The 27,535-nt window shown below is 42.9% G+C and overlaps 1 protein-coding gene across 2 annotated transcripts in view; it reads right to left on the bottom strand.

Moving 5' to 3' along the window:
• WNT7B (Wnt family member 7B) overlaps positions 1 to 27,535 on the bottom strand; it is a 216,927-nt gene that overhangs the window by 6,076 nt on the left and 183,316 nt on the right. For both annotated transcript variants that reach the window (XM_089680762.1, XM_089680761.1), the window contains exon 3: positions 25,837 to 26,108. In XM_089680762.1, the coding sequence (XP_089536888.1) occupies positions 25,837 to 26,108 (272 nt within the window). The remainder of the gene's footprint in view (positions 1 to 25,836; positions 26,109 to 27,535) is intronic.

The raw sequence follows: 27,535 nt of genomic DNA, 5'->3' as shown, positions 1-27,535 counted from the left end.
CCAGCATCTGAGGATAGAATCCTTTGTGGAATCCCCAGCATTGGTCAGGAGCCAAGGGATATATATCTAACCAGCTTTGCAGTGGATGCCAGGGAGGCCCTGATTTAAGATTGAAAAAACCATTAGCTCCCGTAACCCCCCCCCCCCCCCTTAAGGCAGAAGAGTCATTAATCACGCAGCAAACCCTCACATCTGAGTCCTCAAATGCACAAGACAAAAGTCCCATGATACTTGAGGATACTGAAGAACGCTATGCGTGGTCAAAGTGAGCGCAGCACAGCCCTTGATAAGCACCAGGTATGTTTGAACTTAAGCTGTCACTGATTGTAGTGAAAGGTCATATATTCTCACTAGAAACTAAAAAAACTACAGGCATGTAACATGTTGTAAAAATGTATTTTTATTATGCAGGGAGCTCGTCTTAAAGTGTTACTAAACCCAGGGCCCTGCATTCACTCTATCTGGTCTCCCACAGTACACCGAACATGGAAATTCAATTATTTTAGTAAATATAAACTGCTAAATACCTTTTCTCATCAGCAGTTAGAGCAGTCTTGTGACTTCTATCAGTGTCCAGCAGAGTACTGGTTAAAGCTTGTGGGAGGAGTTTTCTTTCTGCTCTAGGAGGATGCAGAACCCCTGACCTCTGTTTGTACAGTACTGATTGGCCCTGTGCTTATCACATGTATCTCCCAAGAGGAAAAAAACACCTCTCTATCAATACATAGCAAACTGAGCATGTGCAGAGTGTCTCCACATGATATGTCTTAACAGAGGATAAGAGGCGGACACTGGAAGAAGGGGAGGATCAGAGAAGACAGAATCAAAACCTCTCTAGCAATACATACCAAACTGAGGATGTAAAGAGTGTCTCCACATGATATGTCTTATCAGGGGATAAGAGTGAGACAATGGAAGAAGGGGAGGATCAGTGAAGACAGGATCAAAACCTCTCTAGCAATACACACCAAACTGAGCATGTGCAGTGTCTCCACACGATATGTCTTATCAGAAGATAAGAGGGGGACACTGGAAGAAGGGGAGGATCAGGGAAGACAGGATCAAAACCTCTCTAGCAATACACACCAAACTGAGCATGTGCAGAGCAGGGGTGGACTGACCATTTGGAAACTCTGGCACTGCCCGAGGGCCAGGGTCAGTAGGGGGCCCCATGAGATGCCCCTGGTACCTTTTTCATAGGTTTTTTTTGAGTTTGGGCAAGGACACAGGGGCCCCATGATCCCCTATTGCCCGGGGGCCCCATTAGTTGTCAGTCCGCCCTTGGTGCAGAATGTCTCCACACAATGTCTTATCAGAAGATAAGAGGGGGACACTAGAAGAAGAGGAGGATCAGAGAAGACAGGATCAAACAAGAAAAAACAACACATCTCTAGCAATACACACCAAACAGAGCATGTGCAGAGTGTCTCCACACAATATGTCTTATCAGAAGATAAGAGGGGGACACTGGAAATAGGGGAGGATCAGAGAAGACAGGATCAAACAGCCTTTTTACACATTGCAGAGTATTAACCCCTCAGGTCCCACAGTGAGTATAACAAGCATGTTTTACTGCATATACAGACTGATTTTACTGTTGTGGGTTTAGTAACACTTTAAAGCAAATCTAAACACATAAACTGAAATATAATAGATTAGATTTGGTGGCTGCATCACGTTTCTTTTTTCAAGCTCTTTTTCCCCTTTATTTTCACCCCATGATCCTGCCAGTAACGTACTTCCTGTCCTCATACATTCATCTGTATCTGGGCAACAGAAATAAGATAGAATTATGGAACCCCACCTCTCTTCTACTTTCTATAATATAAAGGGGGTGGTTGTGCAGTCCTCAGACACAACAGAACACTGTAACTGATATCAGCCAGCACAGGCAGAAAGCACATGAAGTTATCAACTCACAAGATTTCTGGCAGGATCAAAAGGTATTAGTTTTGATCTTATCAAACAGATAACTCTTTCAGTGATACATTTACACACCAAAAGAGATCAGATAGAAGTTCATTGTTAGGGTTTAACATACATTTTAAATGTCCCTTTCCTCAGAACCACATACATTTTAATTCAAGAAAGTATTTTGTTTCTTTCAGAAACTGCAGCTTGACATTGCATGTTCTTAATAAATCTATGATCTATAGAACATCCAGATCCTTCTCTACCATTGACTCCCCCACTTGCACTCCTCCTAGAATGTATGCATGATTTTAGCCCTCAAGTGCGTAACTGTACATTTGGCCACATTAAACCTCATTTGGACTCCTGGTTGCCCAATTAAACAAGCATTCAGGTCTGCCTGTAAGACAAGCAGGAGACATCCTATAAATATTTTTCACTCCATAAGACGCACTTTTCCCCCCCCCAAAAAATGGGGGGAAATGTCTGTGCGTCTTATGGAGCGAATATTAGCCAGACTACCGCCGTGGCCACCACCTTGTTAGAGTACTGGGCCGGCCGCTCGGCTCTTCTGTGGCAGAAGAGAGGAGGAGTCCGAGTCAGCAGGAGTTCAGCAGCGCCAGGCAGGGCCCAAAGCAGCTCCCCTTATAGCAGAGTTCCAGCTGAAAAAAAAGTCAGCAGCTACAAAAACTGTAGCTGCTGACTTAAAATACAGCCACTTACCTGTCCCTCGGTCCAGCGGTCTCCTCACCAAGGCTGGTTTTACTGGCGATCTTCTCTCCTTGGTGCCGGCATCTTTAGTGTGGGCACCCAGCTGTGACAGCATGCGGCTTCACAGCCGGGTGCCCACTGCGCATGTGCGAAAAGAATGGCCCCGTAGTCTTCTGAGACCTGTCATGTGTCCCAGAAGACTACGGGGAGGGAGGACAACTTCCGCTTCCAATCGCCTAGGCAATCGCAGTGGAAGTGAGAGCGGGTACCTCTCAAATTCGGGTACCCGCTCCTCAATGGTGCCAATCCTTAATGGGGAGTGGGGGGTCAAAGCATTAAAGCGGAACTTCCCCTTTTGGGTGAAACTTTGCTTTAAGCCCGCGCCGCCCTTAGATTGGGGCCCCAAGCACTTCACTGCAGAGCTGACAGGGTATGCTGTGAGCCGCGCCCTCAGAGAGGATGCTGAGCCCGGGTGGGCCAGGTATGTCCCCCCCCCCATAGACTGCCTGTGGACTGCTATACCAAACTGTATATATGTGTATTGCTGAAAGGTCTCTGTTCATTCCCTGTACTATGTCTGCAGTCTCTGGTCATCTCCTGTACTATGTCTGCAGTCTCTGGTCATCTACTGTAGTATGTCTGCAGTCTCTGGTCATCTCCTGTACTGTCTGCAGTCTCTGGTCATCTACTGTAGTATGTCTGCAGTCTCTGGTCATCTCCTGTACTATGTCTGCAGTCTCTGGTCATCTCCTGTACTATGTCTGCAGTCTCTGGTCATCTCCTGTACTATGTCTGCAGTCTCTGGTCATCTACTGTAGTATGTCTGCAGTCTCTGGTCATCTTCTGTACTATGTCTGCAGTCTCTGGTCACCTCCTGTACTATGTCTGCGGTCCCTGGTCGTCATTTCCTGTACTATATCTGCGGGTCTCTGGTCATCATTTCCTGTAGTATGTCTGTAGTCTCTGGTCATCTCCTGTAGTATGTCTGCAGTCTCTGGTCATCTCCTGTACTATGTCCACAGTCTCTGGTCATCTCCTGTACTATGTCTGCAGTCTCTGGTCATCTCCTGTAGTACATCTGCAGTCTCTGTTCATCTCCTGTAATATGTCCGCAGTCTCTGGTCCAGGGGCGGACTGACAATTTGGACACTCGGGCACTGCCCGAGGGCCCGGGGTCAGTAGGGGGCCCCATGAGATGCCCCTGGTACTTTTTTCATAGGCTTTTTTAAGTTTGGGCAAGGACACAGGGGCCACATGATCCCCTATTGCCCGGGGGCCCCATGAGTTGTCAGTCCGCCCCTGCTCTGGTCATCTCCTGTACTATTCCGCAGTCTCTGGTCATCTCCTGTACTATGTCTGCAGTCTCTGGTCATCTCCTGTACTATGTCTTCAGTCTCTGGTCTTCTCCTGTAGTATGTCCGCAGTCTCTGGTCATCTCCTGTACTATGTCCGCAGTCTCTGGTCATCTCCTGTAGTATATCCGCAGTCTCTGGTCATTTCCTGTACTGTCTGCAGTCTCTGGTCATCTCCTGTAGTATGTCTGCAGTCTCTGGTCATCTCCTGTACTATGTCTGCAGTCTCTGGTCATCTCCTGTAGTATGTCCGCAGTCTCTGGTCATCTCCTGTAATATGTCCACAGTCTCTGGTCATCTCCTGTACTATGTCCGCAGTCTCTGGTCATCTCCTGTGGTATGTCCGCAGTCTCTGGTCATCTCCTGTAGTATGTCTGCAGTCTCTGGTCATCTCCTGTACTATGTCCGCAGTCTCTGGTCATCTCCTGTGGTATGTCCGCAGTCTCTGGTCATCTCCTGTAGTATATCTGCAGTCTCTGGTCATCTCCTGTAGTATGTCTGCATTCTCTGGTCATCTCCTGTAGTACATCTGCAGTCTCTGGTCATCTCCTGTACTATGTCTGCAGTCTCTGGTCATCTCCTGTACTATGTCTGCAGTCTCTGGTCATCTCCTGTAGTACATCTGCAGTCTCTGGTCATTTCCTGTACTATGTCTGCAGTCTCTGGTCATCTCCTTTACTATGTCTGCAGTCTCTGGTCATCTCCTGTACTATGTCTGCAGTCTCTGGTCATTTCCTGTACAATGTCTGCAGTCCATTGGTTCAGAATATTTTTTTGCTTGTTTTCCTCCTCTAAATCCTAGGTGTGTCTTATGGTCAGGTGCGTCATATGGAGCGAAAAATACGATACTTGTTTCAACTACAAAGCTTGGTGTCATCAGCAAACACAGAAATAGTACTTTTAATCCCAGACTCTACAGAGGTTAAGCTGGCCATACAATAGTAGAATTTTGTTCAAAATTTTTCTTTTGTAGTCCAGTTGTTTAATTTTCTAATTGTTAGTGGAGTCAATGTAATGGTTTTTTTTCACCACAGAGATGAGAAAATTTGTATAAGCAGGATGGAAATTGTTTTCATGAATAAAATTGAATGTTTAAAGCACATTCAATTTTGAAGTTCAAACAACTATCTTCAAATGTAAAAACAATTTTTGTATGAGTGTTCGTACAAATGTTTGTTAAAAAATCTACAAGTTTATAGCCAGTTTTAGAGTAAAGAACTGTAAAATTGGCCACCAGCAGGACATTTCTAATTTGGGATGATAGGCCTAACTGATGCAAACCTAACGTTTATTTATGGGGATAGGTGTGTGTAGTGAAAGTGAATGATATTTATAATGTGCAGTGGTTTAGGTGCACACACTAATCTTTCATTTCAATTCTGTTTCTTTCAAATGAAGCAGTGGTGTGCTGCAAACAAAAGGCAGCTTAAAGATCAGATGGACAGTAACAAAAGACTGCTTCAGTTTAAGTGCCCCAAACGTAAAAAAGGAGATCAAAAGTGCATACAAGTGTATTATTTTCATAAATAAAAATAATAAAGCCCAAAGAAGAAGGGAAGTCTCTATAAAAAAAAAAGCTGTTCAACCTAAATTACCCACAAAATAAACGAAAAGCCCGACATATCACCCCTTAAAACAAAAGATATTTTTTAAAGAGAAGCTTTGAAGCTATAGATGGTACAGCAGCTAAAAGTGATCACTGACCCTAAATCAACCACAAGGTAAATTGAAAGATAAAAAATACCCAATAAAAAAATAAAAACAAAAAAGGCAAAAGGGTTGATTGCCCAAACAGCTAGTAATCAGAAATAAAGTGGTATTAAACCCAAAAACCAAAATGTAAAATATTGTGCCTTACCAATTCTTAAATTTGGTGACTGCATTAGTTTTCTTTTTATGCCTTTTTCACTACACTTTCACATGGTGATCCTTCCAGAAAGTCTGTTATTTTTTAATCTCAGTTCACAGACCAAGCTGTCCAGCAAAAGTGTCAGTTAGAGGGTTGAGACAAACCATTTAATACTGACGCTTTAAAGTACAGTTTCCTAACTGACTCTACTCTCTCTGTATTCAAGAGTCTGCACAAAAAATCCCAGAACCATGAATCCCAAACCCACAGGATTTGCCTCTAACCCATGGTATCGGTGAACCTGAATCTCATCCCTATTCATAGGGAATGCAGGAATTGTGATAGAAGAAATTGCAGTCAATTTGAAGAGTATCTTTTCATGAAATTATTTATTTCCCAGGATCTAGCCGTGAGGAGTATGACGTCATCCTCGCCTAGGCAACATGAGCAGAAAATGGGGTCCAGGCAAGTATACCATCCGGTTCATTTTAGGGACAGTTTATACCAAATGCGGCCCAGTGCGTATTTTTTTGCATCACAAACGTATGGATAGTAGGTTATGTGGGTAAACACAGTCCAGATGCATCCCAGATGCATTTCTGCATGCTTACATGCATTTTGTGGTAAAATTTGATGTGTTTTTAAGTGTTCCAGCGCATTTTTTCCCCTCTTTTTTATTTTTTTTTTCCTACTAAAGTTTGCTGTGCTTTGGTTGTTAGGAGCAGGCTGGGATGAGTAAGGAGCTGACAACCGCCAGCATCTTAACAATGATGAGTCAACCCTGCTGTCAACAGCAGGAATGAGTTATGGTTTGTTAAGGAGTCGGCACCTCAGATTCCTAATATTGGTGAGTCATTGCTGCTGTCAGAGGGGATACCCAGCTTAATATTAACAAAGGAGATGGCATTAAAAAAAACAGTGTGGGGGTCCTCCCCAACTCATGCCAGGTCCTATGGGTCTGGTATGGATTTTAAAGGGGATTCCATGCCAAATCCCCCCAAAACAAATGTGTGGGGTCCCCCAAAAATCCATACCAGACCCTTTGGTTTGGTATCGATTTTAAGAGGAACCCCACACAAAAAAAATGGTGTGGGGTCCCTCTAAATGTCATACTACACCCTTATCCGAGCATGCAGTCCTGCGCGCCATAAAAGGGGTGAATAATTCATCGCCCCCCCGAATTATACCAGGACACATGCCCTCAACATGTGTCCCCCATGATGTCATGAGGCGAGGTCTCAGAGTGACATCATGGGGGTGAGGTCACTCAGTGATGTCACTAGGTGATTCCACTTCCATGTTTACTTGGTGGCGGGGGGGGGGGAGAAAGCAGCTGTCATTCATCAAGTGTCAGTGCCTGGTGCGGATGTAAACAGCTGTCAGCCTTTTTTTTCTGTGCAGGTCAGTGGGCGTGATTGACAATGGATTTATCTCTGGGGACATGTTTATTATTTTTTTAATAAAAGACTTGTCAAAAACTGTGTTTGTGTGTTTAACCACTTCCTGACCGGCCGTTGTATATAAACGGATGGTGGCACTGCAGGGTTGGGTGGCCGTTTATAAACAGCCTCCCTGCATTCTGCTTGTGCGCGCTCCCCGGGAGCGCGCAGCACCATGATCCGGTGCCCGCTGTGTCATCCGGACACAGTGAAACACCGATCGTCGGTCCCGATATCCCGATCATGTGATCACTGATTGGCCAATCAGTGATCACATGCAAAGTAGTAAGCAAGATGTCACTTCTGACATCATTGCTTACTACGTGTGAAATCTGTGAATGATCACAGAGGTCACATGGTACAAGGCTATTCACAACAGCCTTGTACCATGTGACAAGCTGTGACCAATCACAGCTCACTCAGTAGTTCTCAATGGCTGCAAGAATGCCAACAGAGAGAAAGAGAAATGATTGCTTTTACATCCTATATGGGTGTAAAAGCAATCAGTGTAAAAAAAAAAAAAAAATCTTCATCACCCCCCAAAAGTAGTACAGTGTCACCATGGTGACACTGTACTGCTAGGGTGACAGTATGTAAAAAAAATTTAAAATAAAATAAATAATAATATTAAAAAAAAATGTAAAAAAAATGTTTAAAAATTATAATTTTTGGTTATAAACTAATTTGGCTTATTTTTTTTTTACTAAAAAGATAACGGAATAAATTTTGGACAAGATTTATGATGAAATATTATTTCTTTGCAAAATTGTATAAGAAAAACACTTTTTTTCAAAATTTTTGGATATTTTCATTTACATAGCAAAAAAAATAAAAATCCCAGCCGTGAATAAATACCACCAAAATAAAGTTTTATATGTCTCAAAAAATGGTAATAAATTCATATGGGTACAGTGTTGCATGACATTCAAAGTGTGATAGCGCTGAAAGCTGAAAATTGCCCTGGTCAGGAAGGGGGTAAAAGTGTCCGGACTGGAAGTGGATAATAACCTTTGCCATTTTTTTGGTGAATGAGTAGGGGTACTCACTCATATTGGGGGCCAGGATCTGGTGTCCCCTTGTTAAAGGGGGCTTTCATATTCTGATAAGCTACCCCCCGCACCCCCGCAACCCTGTCGCAGTGGAAGAGGCCCCTGTTCTCATCCCCCTTCCAGAAAGCGCCCCCCCCCATGTTGAGGGCATGTGGCCTTGTATAATTCAGGAGGTTGAGGGGCACTAATTTGGCCCTTTCCTGGCCCATGAGACTTCATGCTAAATTTTGGGAGGGACCCAACACATTTTTTTTGTTTTTTTTGCATGGGGTCCCCTCCAAATTCCATTCCAGACCCAAAGGGCCTAGTATGGTTTGGGGGGACCCCCACACTGTTTTTTTTTGCTTCTTTTGTTTATAGTCTGTCAGATGCCGGATCCTTAGCAACTGATGACTCATCCCTGTTGCTGACAGCAGGAATGACTCATCATTGTTAGGACAGCAGCAGGTACTGGCTACTTAACAACCAATGACTTATCCCTGCTACTGACAACAGGGATGATTCAATGGTTGTCAGGATTCCAGTGGGTGTCGGCTCCTAACAACCAACAGAAATTGCAGGCAAAAATGCACTCCAGTGCGTTTTTGATGCGTTTTGTTGTGTTCCAGAACAGTTCAGTGCAGACAAAATGCAGCATGTTCTAATTTTTTGACTGCAATGGAATTAACTGCACTGGTGTGAACTATGCCATTGGAACCCATATAACCTACTGCCCATGTGTTTCTTATGATGTTATCACACTGGTGTGAACCGGCCCTTAAAGAGACAGTCAGCAGATGCAGGACAAAGCAAAGGTATATAGGATCATAGGAGTTGGGTGAAAATGTGGGGCTCGTGGGAGGTATGCAGGAAGTAAGGGAAAATCTTCAACAGGGACACAAACCTAAACCTTCCATTATGTTGCTGTTTGAGTGTTTCCTTCATTTTCTTTCTAATAAAACACTATCAGCAGGACAGGAAGTGAGGGCAAATCTGTTTAACAGAGCTTCAGATGGCAGTAAAGACCTGGCAGGGGTTCTGAACTTCTAACCTTTCATCGCTTTATCCAAAATGAAGAAAAAAATTTTTGGTTGGACATATGGTTTAAAGATTATGGTATATTGTGTCTGTAAAAAATAAACTGTTTATACAAACATACTTTTCAGGAAGTACCATAGAGGCTTAGTAGAGGATGCATTATACAGAAAGCGTGCCGTTCCTTGGTATGTTACGTTGGCTTACAGTGCTGTCTGTTTGTTTTGGGCCGATCATTGTAAGGAAATGCACATTCTTGTAGCAGATGTTGAAAGGAGCAGAAAGTACACTGCCCTTTGTATCTGCATGGTAGACATAAAATAACAGCCTTCTGCTAGCCGTCAATCAACGTTCTTATAAGCTCAACCCTCGACTAATAAAAAATGACATGTATGCCAGGAATCCTATCTGGAATTTAGCTGGGTGAGCTGCTCATAATAATTATACACTTTGCAAACAAGCAGACACCTTTCACTATAACCGAGCAGACATTATTAAGGGCCCGCGGTGAATTCACGTATGTACTTGTTGGCCCCGGCTGCTTGGGTGAAACTTGTTGGGTCTATAAATCAGGCAACAAGTGATTTACCTTCAGAAGGAGCCAAGAATGGTGCATTGGCCTTGGGCGCTAACCGTAGATAGGCCACCTATAAGCCCAGAACAAAGAAACTAACACTGAACATTGCAGAGGACACCTCTAAAAAAGAAAGACCAACTTCAGCAAAGGCTGATACTTTGCTTCTGGTTAACCAAATTTAGGATAAATCACCCAATGAACTCCATTCAAAATAAAACAAATAAGCCCATTTAAAGAAAAATAGATTTTGATGCAGTATTCCCCTTCAGTTCCAAGTGGCTTTCCTACCACTAGATGTTTTGAGTTGAATGATGGTCAGCATCAATCAACCCACTTTCTCTAGTCTAGGCAGTGATGGACCTGCCCCAGCCAGTGACTGAGTAATGAAGAAGTACAGCACAGAGTGTCTCTGCCACACTACTTTGTCCTCCTATCAGCACATGAACTGACTGGCTCCTTCTGTTGTTTCTTACTCTCCCAGTCTCAGTTCTGCTGCACAGGGGACTGCAAAATGATGCTACCAATTCATATTCAGGCCCTTACACTACTTGCATTTAAAGAAAAAAGACATTTAATTATTAAATTAAGCATTCATTTGAATCTTACTTTCTGCCTAGAATTTAGCTTTAATAAATATACCATCAGAAGGTTTAAGAGATGGACTTTAGAACTAACCATAGATGGACAACCTAAGAACCAAGAACGAATAACTTTAAACACTTCGGTGCCTTTCAGACAGGGCGGACTCTGTCAAGAGTATACACCTGCACAGTGGGGGAACTCTCGGCTGATCCCCACTGAGCAGGTGGATGACAGGTCTATGTCTGCTCCACTATGCAGAGCGGACACAGACACAACACGCTGCTCTTTATAGGGCAGTCGGATGGAAACGAACTGCCTGTCTGTCATCCGTTCTGATCCGCTGGACAGATGGGGAACAGATCCCCATCATGTCTGTTTTTAGCATACAGAATCGGATTCAAGCGGGCGTCAGGAGACATGTCCACTGACACCCTCTGCTCCATACAGAGCTATGGATGGTCCAATCGGCTCTGCTTGAAAAACTGAGAGATGGACCTGATTGGACCGTCAGTGTAAAAGGGGCCTTCAGGGGACATTTGTTTCAATAAGGTTATCCAGTTAATTCAATAACAAACTTCTTATCTCAAATCTTTGTTTAAAAAAATATTTAGCATGTGACAAAAGATTCCCAGAGCACAATGGGTTAGTGAAATAGAAAACAGCAGACGCTATCTGCTTTGAGGCTTTTTTTGACTGAAGCTGTAGACAGAGCCAACCAATATGAAAGGTTGTTACAATGAGCCATTCGCTGGTTTGTAAATTTCAGTTTGAGCTACTGAGTTCTGTAACAGTTTTTTTTTTTTTTTTTTTTTTTTTTAAAGAATCAAAGAGAAACAAAACCTCCTGCTGGCTCTAATAGAAAATGCTAAATATATATACACACCCACCGGCCACTTTATTACGTACACCTCTTCAATTGCTTGGTAACACAAATTGCTTATCAGCCAATCACATGGTAGCAGCTGAATGCATTAAGGCATGTAAAAGTGGTGAAGATGACTTTCTGAAGTTCAATCTAAGCATCAGAATGGGAAAGTAAGGGGATTTACATGACTTTGAACGTGGCATGGTTGTTGGTGCCAGTTGGGCTGGTCTGAGTACTTCAAAAACCGCTGATCTACTGAGATTTTCATGCACAACCATCTCTAGGGTTTACAGAGAATGATCCAAAAAAGAGAAAATATCCAGTGAGCGACAGTTGTGTGGATGAAAATGCCTTGTTGATGTCAGAGAAGAATGGGCAGACTGGTTCAAGATGATAGAAAGGCAACAGTAACTCAAATAACCACTCGTTACAACCAAGGTATGCAGAATACCATCTCTGAATGCACAACATGTTGAACCTTGTAGCAGATGGGCTACAGCAACAGAAGCATCACACTAGGTGCCACTCCTCCTGTCAGCTAAGAACAGGAAACAGAGGCTACCACAGGCTCACCAAGCTTGGACAATAGAAGATTGGAAAAACGTTGCTTGGTCTGATGAGTCTCAATTTCAGCTGTGACATTCAGATGGTAGGGTCAGAATTTGGGGTAAACAACATGAAAGTATGGATCCATCCTGCTTTGTATCAGCGGTTTATGGATGTGCTGCTGACAAATCTGCAGCAACTGCATGATGCTATCATGTCAATATGGACCAAAGTCTCTGAGGAATATTTCCAACACCTTGTTGAATCTACACCATGAAAAATTAAGGCAGTTCTGAAGGCAAAAAGGGGTCCAACCTGGTACTAGCAAGGTGTACCTAATAAAGTGACCGGTGAGTGTATATGCACAAATATTCTTTTTTAAAATCTGACCATAATAAATAAAATAAATAAACGTATGTGTAAGCACTATGAATACATTTCCTACTTTGATATTTATACTATAATTAAAAGAATCAACTCTATTACATTACCCCAGGGGCAAGAACAGGCTATGTCTTCCTGACACACAGGAGCAGAAGCAGGCCCAGGTATCTAAAGTTGTCATATGTCTGAGGGCTATGTTGTGCAAGGAAGTACCATTGTATTGGCAGCTGTATGTGGTCACCACAGTAATTGTTCAGCTTGTTCCATATACACAAGAGGATGCTCTAGGCAAATGATTGGGATTCTCTGTAGTGTATTTATGACTCTCTTTCACCTTTCACACCCACAGAGCATTGCTGAACATTTTTAGAGGGCTAATTTAGTAATTAACCACTTTCCTGACCATGTAGCCAGCTCTTGTACTTGTGAGGTGAGAGGTCAATTGGTCAAGCCTCTGTGTGGTCCCTAGTCATGTGCTTCTGCAGAAAGGTTGCTTCTCATGCATCTATTACCTCACCTAAAGGGTATAATTATGGATTTAGCATTCCGATTGCTGAGGGCCCTCACAGGATTGGGAGCCAAGAAGGCTTTTGGCCTTAAAAGCCAAAGCTGGCAACACAATATTTGAATAGCCGTAGTATATGAGAAACGATGATCAAGTTGTCCCTTTTAAGGCTTTTGATGCCTTTGGTCTTTTTCCTCCAAGACTGTCCCTCTTTTATAAGAAACCTATCACAACCTTTGAAATTTCATAATGCTATAGGTGAGAAGAACATTTATTATTAATAAAGAAAACTGCACACAGACCCTTCACAGTCACTCAGTGTGAATGGCTCTTCCTTAACCACTTCCCGTCTGGCCCATGTAGATAAACAGCCAGACGGGAGCACTGCCGAAGCGGGTTGACGTTTCTAAATGTCACCGATGTTCACTGCCTGTGTGCACTCCCTGGGAGCGCGCGGCACCACGATCGGTGCCCCCTGTGTCCGGAGGACACAGCGGAACACCGATCGCTGTACAGGACCTCTGCATGAGGTCCCGATTCATGTGATCACTGATTGGCCAATCAGTGATCACATCAGCAGTAGTAAACAAGATGTCACTTCTTGACATCATTGCTTACTACGTGTGAAATCTGTGAATGATCACAGAGGTCACATGGTACAAAGCTATTAACAACAGCCTTGAACCATGTGACAAGCTGTGACCAATCACAGCCCTCACAGTATTTCTCAATGGCTGCAAGAATGCAGCCAGAGAGAAGGAGAAATGATTGATTTTACAGCCTTTATGGGTGTAAAAGCAATCAGTGTAAAAAAAGAACAAAAAATCTTCATCACCCCCCCACAAGTAGTACAGTGTCATTATGGTGACACTGTACTGCTAGGGTGGCAGTATGTTAAAAAAAACAAACCATAAATAATAATATAAAAAAAAATAACAATGTAACAAAAAAGTTTGACAAATTATAATTTTTGGTTATAAACGAATTTGGGTTATTTAGATTTTACTAAAAAGGTAGCTGAATACATGTTGGCCAATATTTATGAAGAAAGATTATTTATTTGCAAAATTTTATAAGAAAAACAGTTTTTTTTTCAAAATTTTTCGACTTTTTCATTTATATAGCAAAAAAATAAAAATCCCAGTGGTGAATAAATACCACTAAAATAAAATTTTATCTGTCTCAAAAAAATGGCAAAAAATGCATATGGGTACAGTGTTGCATGACCACGCAATTGTCATTCAAAGTGTGATAGCACTGAAAGTTGTCCTGGACTGGAAGGGGGTGAAAGTGTCCGGACTTGAAGTTGTTAAACGTATCTTAGACCTACATGGAGTACCTGGTTGGACACTACTTCTGTAAAATAGTATTGAACTTAAATTTGTAGGTAAAGTTATATGTTTTTTGCTAACTTGATATTTATGTCAGGGCAAAAAAGAAAACAATGCAGTACATCTCTGCACTACATGCACATCTCCTGTGTTTTAATCCTTTAACCGCTTCCCCACCGCCCTATAGTAGAACTACTGCTACATGGCTGCAGGTCTACGCAAATCACATATATATATATACGTTATTTGCCTTTCTGGGTAGGGGGCACGTGTGCGCCACCATATCCACACTGCCATTGGTGGCTACCGATGTCAGTCACCGGGTTCTGGCCAGAGATTCCCTGCAGGCACCCGGCGATCGCTGAGTAACACTGACAGGAGAGAGACTTGTGTGTAAACAACACAGGTCTCTCTCCTACCAGCAATAACATGTTGCTGTGTATTTCTCTGCACAGCAGATAAATACACAGCAGCATGTTTCCCTAGTAAAACACACACAGCACATTATGTAAAACAGTGTTTCTCAACCTTTTTTCTGTCAAGGCACCCTTTAAAATTATGGACAGTCTTGAGGCACCCCATTCTAAAATGTGGTGCCTCAAGACTGTACATAATTTTAATGAGGCACCCCATTTTAAAATGTGAAAAACTATTCCAATAGTTTTATATAACGCAGCAACATCCACACATATACGATACCCAACATTAGAGGTGATTTATTCTTACACAGCAAATACACTTTTGCACACTGGTACGGACTAGTATTCCATTGTTTCTCTTCTCCCTCAGTTTTTCTCCATCACTGAGCTAATGTGACCCCAGCACTGATATAGGCGGCTGACATCCTCCTTAACTGATGATGCCATTGGTTGTCAGGATGCCAATGGCTAGAAGGTGGTAATGATGCACAATGAAAACCTGTGGCTTTGTGTAACTAAAAGGCAGGCTTGTCCCACCCGCTGGCTTGTATACAATTTTTGGGCAATTTTTAGACATACTGCCAAGGCACCCCCGAAGAAACCTCAAGGCACCCTGGTTGAGAAAGGCTGATGTAAAACAGCACACAGTTAACCCTTTGATTGCCCCAGATATTATCCCCTTCCTGCCCAGTGTCATTAGTACAGTGTCAGTGCTTTTTATTAGCACTGATCATTGTATTAGTGTCATTGTGATGTCAGTGTCAGTTCCCACCAGGGGCAGACTGGCCATTTGGGAACTTGGGCACACGGGGTCAGTAGGGGGCCCCATGAGATGCCCCTGGTACCTTTTTCATAGGTTTTTTTGAGTTTGGGCAAGGATACAGGGGCCCCATGATCCCCTATTGCCCGGGGGCCCCAGTCCGCCCCTGGTTCCCACCCAGGGTTAAAATGCCCACCGCAGTCCCACAGTCCTGCTATAAGTCGCTGATCACCACTATTACTAGTATAAAAAAATTGAATCAAAAATTCCATTATATATTTTGCCAATTGTAGATGTTATAACTTTCACGTAAGCAGTTGTCAGTTAAAGTAACGAAGCGCCATATCGCAAAAAATAGCCTGGTCAGGAAGGGGGGTAAATCCTCTGGAGGGCAATTGGTTAAAGACCCTGCAAGTACAGAAAAATACTTGTTGGTCTGGCAGAAATGCAGAAGTCCTGTTGTGGACTGACAACACACAGCATTTATGTAAACTGTGTAGTGTCAGCCCTGCCTAGTTATGAAATGAAATGAAAAACTGGCTATTATACTTTCAGATATCCATGAGCGGTTCCTTAAAATTTTAGGACTGTCCACTCCTTACTCACCTTTTTTTTCTTCTTCCTCTCCTTTACTTTACGTTAATTTCCATTTTTTGGCTCCTTCTTAGGGATGCCTTCTGAACTACTTGTTGTCTTCATATCTCCTATTTTGCTAGCATTTTAGCATATCTTTATCACTATAGTTCTATTTAATGATGTTGGCTGTTGAACTACCAACAACGTTTTTATGCACCAATTACCTATCCGACATGAAATGTTTGTTCTACCTCATGCTATCCGAATTGTTACCTACCTTAACTACAGTATATTTCATACATGTAAAACCGCTGTTGACTACTGTTTCAAGTCGAAATCCTGTTTCTGTCTTTGAAAGCGGTCTAATTTGTATTCTGTACTTGAAATATTATAAAAAAAACAATAAAAACCTATTGAAAAGAAAATGTATTCTGCTACATTTCTTTGGTGAAAAGACCCAAATCAGTGTATATTATTTAGCCTGTAGGAAGGTTAGAGTCCACAAACTATGGTATATATTTGAAAATCAATCCTGGTGTACTGAAGGCCAATCTCATTTATTGAGGCCTGACTACTCCAGGATAGTACAAATACCCCCAAAATGACCCCTTTTTTGGAAAATAGACATTCCATGGTATTTAGTAAGAGGCATGGTGAATTTTTTGAAGTTGTAATTTTTCTGTCACAATTTTTTGGAAAATGAAGACATTTTTTTCACAATTTCTTTTTTAACATATTGTCACCAGTGTTATCATATAACTGGTGTGGCAGTTTTTAGGGACACTGACTGGTTACAGTATGTTAAAAAAAAATAATATTTTTTTATTTATTTATGTTTTCTCTATTTTTAATTATACTATTTCACTATTTTTTTTTACTATTTTCTTTAACACACTATAACCACAGCAATACAGTGTTACCATAGTAACTCTGGGGAAGTGAACAGGATTTCTTTTTTAGTACACATTATGATAGCTTATACCAATGTATTTCCAGTGGACACAGTCGGTGACAGGTTGCACCGCTGCGCCACCCCACGGTGGCATCATATGACAGCTCGGCAGTCAATCTGCTATAGACCGGGCAGGACCATGTTAACAGACCATTAGCCAATAAAGGAAGCTCAGTCTATAAGTTAGGGCTTATATACAGTACACTTTCACTTATTAAGCCAAAGCTTTTTTGTCTGTACTTCTCCTGTGGATCACAGGAGTGCAGTTCATTCTGCACTCCTGTGACCCATTTCCAGCTGACAGCGGGCTGATATCACTCAGCCGGTACAGGTTGGGGAAAGATCTCAACTTCAAAGTTGGGATCCACCCAAGAGTCTGGAGTGGCACCTGGCTCAGCCTCTCAGCGAAGTGTTGAGAGCCTGAGCCAGCTGCACCCTCGCCCTCCACAGCCAAGAGCTCCAGTGAGCGCTGGGGAAGGCAGAACAACCAACGGTGACTGACAGTCACTGCTCCCTGCTCAGAGCAACCGGAGAACTCAGCGATTAGCAGTCATGTAGTTGCTGGGATCTCACCCTTAGAAACGACGGGGGACAGATGCAGCATCGGACCAATGCTGCAAACACCTAGGTAAGTATAGATGGCGGAAAAAAAGTCTTTGAATTGTGTAATGACTGGGGAATGGACATAAGGAACGTCTCACAAACTTGTATTTTAATAACTTAAGCTAGCCAATAGAAGGTATAATTTAAAGTGGTTGTAAATCTCAGATATGAAATATGAACAAAGCATATCCCTCTGAAGTGTGTTCTTGTCTCAATCCAGAGCACAAAGTGTCATTTCTTCCTGCTGGTACGTTCCTCTGCTATAAGCACGAGTCACTTTTGACATGTTTTCCTGACACCAAGAGAAAAATGGTGACAGGGAAGAGTAGAGCCTGGGATTGACAGCCACAGCTCTGTGCTGTGTGTAGGGGGGTGTATCCCTTCCCTCTAATTAGCTGTCAGAGTGCTCTTTACTGAGGTACCCTCAGCCCCCACCTCCTACCTTTTCAGAATTTGCACTCCATCAAGGAATATACAGAAGATGAGTTCTGCACACCTGTAGGACATCATTTTTCAGAACAGCCACCCAAAGCAGTGTGCCTGAGCTGACAGGGAGGAGAACTGTTAGTAAACAAAACAGTTCTCCTCCCCATCGGAGATCATCAAAAATCACCGGCCGCTGGCGAGTAATCACCAGTGATTGACAGCCACGGCCAGGAGGCGCGGGTAGGGCGCAAGCAGCTTGCACATGCCCTCTACCCTTAAATGCTAAATCACGTATATATATGTGATTTTGTGCACCTGTGCTGCCCTGTAGCAGTATATCTGCTATAGGGTGGACGTGAAGCGGTTAACGTTCTGCTAAAACGTTGTGTATTAGTACTGCTTGGACCATGAAGAAGGGGGCATACCCTGGAAGCTTGTCCTGAACAATTTTATGTTAGTGCAAATAAAAAAAGTAATATGGACATTATAAACAATATCTTGAGACATGTAGCCAAAGCTGCCCCTAAAGAAACACTGCCACCAACTTAAGAAAATGTAGGTGAAAGCACAGAAAAATCATGTACTTTAATTCTTGCTTTCTGTGTTTTTCCTCTCCATAAATTATTTTTATTCACTTGCAATGTGCATTTGAATTTGCTAGAAATTTTGACTAGTCAATTCCCTAGCAGAGCCATCTCCTTCTTTGCATATCATAGCCCTCTCCTCTTCTGGGAGTGTTGAAATACACTGTGCTGGCCCATCTCCTCTACCCCTCCCCTTACATCCCTACATAACCATTTTTTTAGCAGCTGGGGTAGGACAAAAGGGGAATACAATGGGGTGTCACTTGACTGATAGCTCTGAGTCTGCTGGGTAATCACACCCAAGATGTCTCAGGGATTCTGGCTTTTACAGGTAAAAAATAATGCATACATTAATTTAAATGCACATATAATCTCATGAGAAGTTTTTTTTTTGTTATAATGAAAGACCTGGTGACAGGGCCTCTTTAAGGTTTTATGAGTGGGAGCCAAGCGGAGTCAGCGAAAGCTAACTTTCATCAGACCACAGCCTAATGGCCCCCTACGATCTGGCAGAGACGCCCGTGTATTACTGTTTGTAATGATGGAAATATTAAGCAGAAACAAGCTGCTTAAACCATATACAGGATTCCAAGCCATACGCCACAGCCAGCTCATATAAAATATATCAAATATTTTTTTGTTTTCTTTATGTTCCCTTCATGAGGAAACCTTGCTACCATAATATCACTAATAAAGAGAAATGATTGGGCTGCATTTGCTGCCAATGGCAGTCTGGGATCATTAGACAGAGGGGAAAAGCGGTCATTGCATTCCAAAACTGTTGCAGCCAGAACTGGCAATCAGGCATTCGGGTACGCACATAGTGTTAATTACTTACGGGGAGATAGAGTAAGCATTTTCCACGTGCTAGACAATTAGTGCATTCACTGGTTCAGATTAGGAGTAAGTTTTCAGTTCGGTCTGAACGTTTGTTCAGGTTTTCTTCAAAATTACGCATGATGTATAGGAGTAGGTGTTTCTTTTTCTACTACATATGACAGCTTCCATCTTCCACTCGCAAGGCTGTTAAGGAAGAGGCTGGTGCTGGCACCCACTACATCCTTAGCAACCAGTGGTGTTATCCAGCCCATTCATTGACTGGCCGGGAATACCCGGCAATGTAAACTAAGCACCCGGTATAGTTTTAGGGGAAAAAAACAGATTCTTGCAGACTCTTGTGATGTTATGAGTTAAATATGGTGCTTTCCATATTTTCTACTATATATGACAGCTTCCATCTTTCACTCTCAAGGCTGTTAATTAAGCGGCTGGTGCTGGCACCTACTGCATCCTTAGCAACCAGTGGTGTTATCTAGCCCATTCATTTACTGGCCAGGAATATCCGAAAATGTAAACTAAGCACCCGTGATGTTATGGGTTAAATATGGTGCTGTCCATATTTGGTCGATGCCGTCAACTGGGACACCAGCCAAGGTAGCCCCTGAGGGCAACTGACCTAGTGGCTCTAGGGGGGAAGGTGCGCACGCTCATTTTCCCCCTTTCCTGGCCTTTCAGGCTGCTTGCTCATTTAGGCTCCGGAAGATTTTACCCCCTTCAAGACCAGGCCACTTTTTGCTATTAGGCACTGGGCTTTATCTGGCAATTGCTCAGTCATGCAACACTGTACCCAAATAAAATATATAGCATTTTTTTTGCTCAAATATAGCTTTCCTTTTGTGGTATTTGATCACCACTGGTTTTTTTATGTTTTATTATATAAAGACCAAAAATTTTGAAAAAAACACCAATATTTTCTATTTTCTGTTATATAACATATCCAATAAAAAAATCTAATTTCTTTATAAATTTAATCCAAAATGTAAGCTGCTACATGTATTTAGTAAAAAGAAATCCCAATTAGTATACATTAATTGGTTGGTGTGAAAGTTATAGCATCCACAAACTGGAATAAATATTTGAAAATTGATCAGTTTTGATAATTTCATGTCTTGAGGCCCTTAAAATGCCAGGACAGTACACATACCCCCAAATTATCCCTTTTTGGAAAGTAGACAGTCTGAGGTATTTAGTAAGAGGTATGGTGAGTTTTTTTGAAGATGTAAATTTTTGTCACAATTTTTTGGAAAATGAAGAAATTAAATAAAATGTGGGTTTTGTTTTTACAATTTTTTTTACATACTGTCACCAGCGCGGTACAGCATCATTATATGAATGGTGCGACTGTGATCAGAGACACTGAACGGTGACAGTGTGTTTAAAAAAAAAAACTAAAAAAGAATATATTTAATATTTTAAATATTTTTTACTTTAAACAAACAACTTTTATTAGAGTAGTTCAGTGTCACCATAGTAACACTGTACTACTCTGCGGGGGGCGTGATCAGGGATTTTTTTTTTTACACTTTGATTGCTGTTACAATGAAAGCCATTGTAACAGCAATATTTTCAGCTGTCATTAATGGTTTACTTTCATGATAGCTGTGATTACTAGTGATCTGTAATTGGCTACAGCTAATCACATGGTACAGGGTTTTGTGATTGGCCCAGGTACCATGTGATAGCTGTGTGCAAATAACAGCTCACTCACAAAGGAAGCAAAGCTGTTATGGATTACATTCATTCACAATAGCTTACTTGACATTGTGATCATATGATCGCATAGCGATCACATGATCCCAAGGCTGCTCAAAGCGACCCATTACCGTAAGCCGCAATCCGGGTTCATGGGGGAGCGCGCTGAGTCTCTACAGGCACTAGGATTTACATGGATGTGACTGTTTCTGTACGTGCCGCCTGCAGTAAATGTACTGTGGGCAGTCAGCAAGCAGTTAAGGGTCTGGAGTGGAGCAGGGCCGTGACGATTTCCACCTGATCCAATCAGAGAACACTTGGCATTCATTTAAAAACCTGCCTGGTGAAGAATTAGGAGAAGACAAGGCCGAGCCGCTCCGAGCAGTCCCTGTCTCCACACCGTCTCCTGCACTGAGCGGCACAGACATGTTCCGGGAGGATACTACAGCTGAGTCCCCACTTGCAGAATCTACCTTAAAAGGGGACCCCGGATGGTGACACGCCTGAGACACGCATATGAAATTTGAAGTATATACCCAAGGTGCGATTGGAAGGTGTAGGATTCTATCCCTATCTTGGCAACTGATTATCGCTATCTCATATCACAGGATAAACCTTACATGCGTTTTTTTGACGCACTTCTGGTGAGTGCGCAATTTTTACCTCAGATTCACCGTGTGCTACACAAAATCTTATCCCACGCACCTACTAGGATCTATTGGATCCCCACGTTTGACTTATTTTGGGACTTTTTCATCTCACTTAACCTCACCGCAGTGTGATTTGACATTTGCACTTTAGTGTATATATATATATTTTATATGTTATATATGCCATTTTACTATTATAGCGCTGCACCTTATATATGGTTTTATATATATATATGTTTATATATTCATTTAAAAACAGCAAAGCATTCTCTGAATGGCACTTGTGCCAAGCGGTTGATATCCTGCATTCAGAATGTATCAGTGCAGTCGATCGGCATGGGACACAGAAGCAAGTGGAGATCACTGAAGTAGTAGTGTCTACGTCAGTGAATTCCAACTTCAAGGTGCATCAGTGAAGTATGGCATATGCATAGATACATTGATCCAAGCTAGACCAATGTAATTGAATGGAATTCTTATATATTTAATACAGTATTCAAACTAGAAGAGGGGGGGTCAGCACTCTGAATCAGTTACTTTAACACCATGGATGTGCTTATGGGGGGAGGGGAAAACATAGAGATTAGTTAATTAATGTGTTACTGCATTGCTCCTACATTGTCCAATCAACAGATTGGGGAAAGCCAGTGACAAAGCTGACCAATCAACAGATTGGGGAAATCCAGTGACTAAGCTTTATCACTTAGCTGCAGAACATAAATGTATGTTCAACAACCAGACTATCTTGTCTGGCAGGGAAGCTTGATCTCAAAAGTGACTAACATCAAAAAACCTTTGGCAGGTAAACAGTCAACATATATGCATATCCTGTATGCAGGGCTTTTTTTTCTCAGAAAATTGGTGCAGGAACTCACACACCTCAGCCAACTCCCCACCCCCAACCCTGGTGTTTCCCATGGAGAGAAGTAAAGGAGCACCAAACAATCTGCACATTGCATAAGGTGCAAGAGGCACAGAGTACCACTCTCAGTATTGCATAACACACAGGGCTCAGGAGTGCATACTGTGCAGTGCTGTAGTGTTCGTATCACACTTCATATCTCTCTCACCAGAGAGAGAGATATCATATTACCTCTGTACAAATATTTAGTAACACCTCATCTGGAATATGCAGTTCAGTTTTGGGTACCAATTCACAAAAAGAACATTGGGGAACTGGAGAAAGTACAGAGAAGGGCAAACAAACTGATATGAGGCATGGAGGAGATCAGCTATGAGGAAAGATTAGAGGAAATTAATTTATTCTCTCTTGAGAAGAGGAGATTAAGGGGGATATGATCTCCATGTATAAATACATCAGTGGTTCATATAGTGAACTCGGTGTAGAGTTATTCACCCTGAGGTCATCATAGAGGACAAGAGGGCACTCTTTACATCTGGAGGAAAACAAATTTAATCTCCAAACATGGAAAGGTTTCTTCATAGTGAGAGCTGTGAAAATGTGGAATAGACTCCCTCAAGAGTTGGTTCTGGCCAGCTCAGTGGATTGCTTTAAAAAAGTCCTGGATTCTTTCTTAGATACACAGAATATAACTGGTTACTAACATTTATAGGTAAAGTTGAACCAGGGAATATACGATTGCCTCTCGGGGGATCAGGAAGGAATTTGTTTCCCTGCAGGAGCAAATTGGATGATGCTTTGCTGGGTTTTTTTGCCTTCCTCTGGATCAACTGTAAGTATAGGATTATAACTTTTTTTTTTTTAAATCGTTGAAGTGGATGGACTTTTGTCTTTTTTCAGCCAGACTAACTATGTAACTATGTAACACAGAAAAATATCAGCAGAAGGAACAGTACTTACATATCCCCTCCCATATAGCCATCGATTGCTCACCTGTGCACACCTCTTTGCTTACCTCTGTGCCTCCTATCCACAGCTCACCTCTGTACCCCCTGTCCTCAGCTCACCTCTGCAACCTTTGTCCACAGCTCACCTACGCGTCCCTTGTCCACAGATCACTTTTTCTCTCCCCCATCCATAATTCCTCTTTTCTCTCTGTGTAAAGCTCTCCTCCTTCCTCTGTCCATGGCCCCCCTCTTCTCCCTAATCCAGAGCTCCCCTTCTCCCCCAATCCACAGCTCCCCTCTTCTCCCCCAGTCCACAGCTCCCCTCTTCTCCCCAAGCCCACAGTTCTCCTCTTCTCCCCTAGTCAACAGCTCCACTTTTCTCCCCAAGTCCACGGCTCCCCTCTTCTCCCCCAGTCTATAGCTCCCCTCTTCTCTCCAAGTCCACAGCTCCCCTCTTCTCCCTGAGTCCAGAGCTCTCCTCTTCTCCACAAGTCCACAGCTCCCCTCTTCTCCCTGAGCCCAGAGCTCTCCTCTTCTCCACAAGTCCACAGCTCCTCTTTTCTCCCTGAGTCTGGTACTCCCCTCTTCTCCTCCAGTACACAGCTCCCCTCTTCTCCCCCAGTCCACAGCTCCCCTCTTCTCCCCAAGTCCACAGTTCTCCTCTTCTCCCCCAGTCAACAGCTCAACTTTTCTTCCCAAGTCCACGGCTCCCCTTTTCATCCCCAGTCTATAGCTCCCATCTTCTCTCCAAGTCCACAGCTCCCCTCCTCTCCCCAAGCCAGAGCTCCCCTCTTCTCCACAAATCCACAGCTCCTCTCTTCTCCCTGAGTCCAGAGCTCCCCTCTTCTCCACAAGTCGACAGTTCCACTTTTCTCCCCAAGTCCACGGCTCCCCCCTTCTCCCCAGTCTATAGCTCCCCTCTTCTCTCCAAGTCCACAGCTCCCCTCTTCTCCCTGAGTCCAGAGCTCTCCTCTTCTCCACAAGTCCACAGCTCCCCTCCTGTCCCTGAGCGCAGAGCTCTCCTCTTCTCCACAAGTCCACAGCTCCTCTCTTCTCCCTGAGTCCAGAGCTCCCCTCTTCTCCACAAGTCCACAGCTCCCCTCTTCTCCCCAAGTCTACAGCTCCTCTCTTCGCCAAATTAGAATTCAACTCCCCCCTTCCTACAAAGCTCTCACTTTGCACAAACTGTCCCCCTTTTCCTTCACAGCCCTCTTTTCACAAATCCTCCCACCCTCGCTTCAGCTGGACCATCTGAACTACACCTCCAACCTCTCCGCGGTTGCATCTCTGCACAGACAGCCCCTCTTTCTTTTCACAGCTCTCTATTACCTGTTTACAAAAGTTTCACAGTGGGGCAGCCAGCAGGTGTGAATGGGCTTTTTACACAATCACAGTGCAGTCTCCACCTACCGAACCTGTAGGACACAGCCAAATCACTTCACTCTATTCTGTGCTGAAACGTTCTGACAGGCGGGGTGGGGGCAGGAACTGGAGTAGCCTCCCCATCGCACAGGAATGAAAAAAGAATGTGGGCATTTGTGGCCACATTTGTGCACAAAGAAAACTGCAGATGAAGTGAGTAGTGCAAAAACTTCCTCTACCCCTTGTGACTTTTGTGACAGGTTGCAGAGGACAGGGGTACCTGATGTGCCAGAGCTCTGTGTGTACATAACTAGCTGTTTGCCAACAATTAAGTTTTAAAGAGCTATTTTCAACCATTAGATGACCACCAAGGTTCATCTTTCATTTGCTAATTTTAGTAAATCAGCTTTCCATGTTTAAGATTGCTCTGATGTGTTTTTACTACTGTCCATCAAATAATGTTACCTGTTTCTGCTGCCCCATGAAAGGCTAATTGCAAGCTACCAATTCAATTTAAGATGGAAAACCCTTTAAAAGCCCTACTCTAGGAATTCAAAAATGTATCCTTGCAGAGGGTCCACCTGTACTGTAAGGGTTAAATGAACATTAATTCTAGGGGTAACGAAATAAGGTGTAATACTTATTTTATTCCTTGCTCTGGCAGGCTCCTTTCATTTGTGCAACTGGTACTTCCATGCCTATTCTATAAGATGCCCCAACCAGCTGTTACACAATGACATAATTACAGTGCAAGGACAATAGCCCTGGAGGGGAACAGAGAAGAGTGCCAGAACCTGTTGGAGCTAGGATGAAGGTAACTATTACATCTTATTCCACCTCCTCTAAAGTTAGCGAACATTTAACCCTTGCAGTGTGTGTGCGTGTGTGTGTGGGGAGGGGGGTGATATTTCCAGAAAAGTGATTTCCAGAGGCTTTTGGTCATTTCTTGAGTTGGATTTTAAGAATGAATATCCAAATGCCACAGTGACTTTGCTGATCTCCACACCCCAAGGAATGTCACTTTGTGTCCTCCAGATCCCTATATTACCTTTCTTCCAGCCTCATTGTTGTGTAAGTTCATGAGCCGCCGGGCATTCTTCCTTATTTCCCGAGCATCCACAAATTTCCTGGAGAACTCAATGCCGTATTTGATGTCAGCCGAGCATCCTCCCCACTTCCAGCCCTCTTCCTGGTTGTAGTAGCCCTGTTTTTCCCGGTCACAGCCACAGTTACTGAAATTTCCCTGGCTGCAGGCAGACGTCACTGCATGTGCCACCCCAGCAGCGGTGATTGCGTAGGTGAAAGCAGCTTCCCTGCTACCTGTAGAGAAAGAAAGAATAATTTTAAAGTGTTCTGAACAAGATATCCTTCAAGGCATTATTGTTTAAAGGGTCAGCCCACACTGATATTTCAGTTTATGGTCGATCCTGGAGAGTTAAACTATCTAGCAGTCTCTTGTTGGGGGGATTATATTGGTGAGATCTCTGCACTGATTTCCCAGTCTGCACACTTACTCAAAAGGCATGTCCCAAACAGCTATTCAACTTCTAGGTGGGAAATATCAGAATGAACATACTCATGGCAATTGTTTTCAGCCAGTTACTTTCAGCTCCTGATGCATTGATAAACAATATGTACAGCAATCAAGCACTTGATCAAGTAGAATTTAAAATAAAGTAGGCATATTTGACGACCAAAATTACTTTGCTAAGTCCTGCCCTTCTTAAGCTGGCCATGTATGGGTCCGTTTTTTTTGTTCAACCACACATTCTGTCTGGATGAGGGAATCCTCCCTGCTGTGTCATTGTATTCCCACAGCGGGGAGAGTCCCCACCATCAGAATACACAGTTCAGAGCTGCAGACTATTGCCTGTGGTGCTGATCAGGTGAGAAAATTACAACAGGGTAGTTGAACAGAGGTCTATTGGTATATTGACTTCTGTTCAACCACAGTGGCCACACATGGATCAAAATTCAGTCAGTTCCTGCTGAACCGGCCAAATTTTGACCTAGGTATGGCCAGATTTAGGTTGGGGAGTCAGAATGTGTTTCTAAAACATAGGTATGGTATGGTATGCTATGCTAGGTATGAAATTTAAAGAAAATAAATAAGTCCAATATTATCAAAAATGCGTAAATCTGTTTTAATATTTATGGTAGAGCTCTTTAGATCTTTAAACATAACCTTTGAACAATTTTTGCCACATGCACACTGCATATTTTTCTTGTGTGAGCAACTCAACCAGCCCAGTTGACTGCAACCTGTCAAAGTCTATGACAGGCTGAATTACACTGTGGCTGGTAGTTGGCTGGAAAGAGCTGAACACTTTATGGAGTGGTAATTGAGTTTAGGTCCCTATGTTTCAGGGACATATGCCTGGAAAGCAGAATACCTGTTCCAGGGCTTAAAATGTGTACAAGTGAGCTGCTTTACCTGCCAAAGGATTTGCATTTCCTTCTATCCATTCCTAAGGCTTACACAACTCTGCCACACAACACTGCCCTGTATGGCAGAGAAAGAGGCCTGATCCTTAACTGCGGCAGTTTCACGTTCATTCGCAGGTCATCTTCCACCCACAACCTATGACCGGACAGGGAAAGGATAAACAGCATACTGATGATCTTCTCTCTCTTTTACTCTGCTCACTCATCCTCTCCTCATGCTTGCAGCATACCCGATTGGCTTCTTGTGATATTTCTTTCTTATCCAACATGATGTACTTATGTACAGTGACTAAGAAATGCTG

The sequence above is a fragment of the Staurois parvus genome, unplaced genomic scaffold (genome assembly GCF_062004578.1).
Source record: "Staurois parvus isolate SC_StPar_1 unplaced genomic scaffold, SC_StPar_1.0 ptg000249l, whole genome shotgun sequence".
NCBI lineage: Eukaryota > Metazoa > Chordata > Amphibia > Anura > Ranidae > Staurois > Staurois parvus.
The sequence above is the reverse complement of the archived record's forward strand: the minus strand, read 5'-3'. Positions and strand labels throughout refer to the sequence as shown.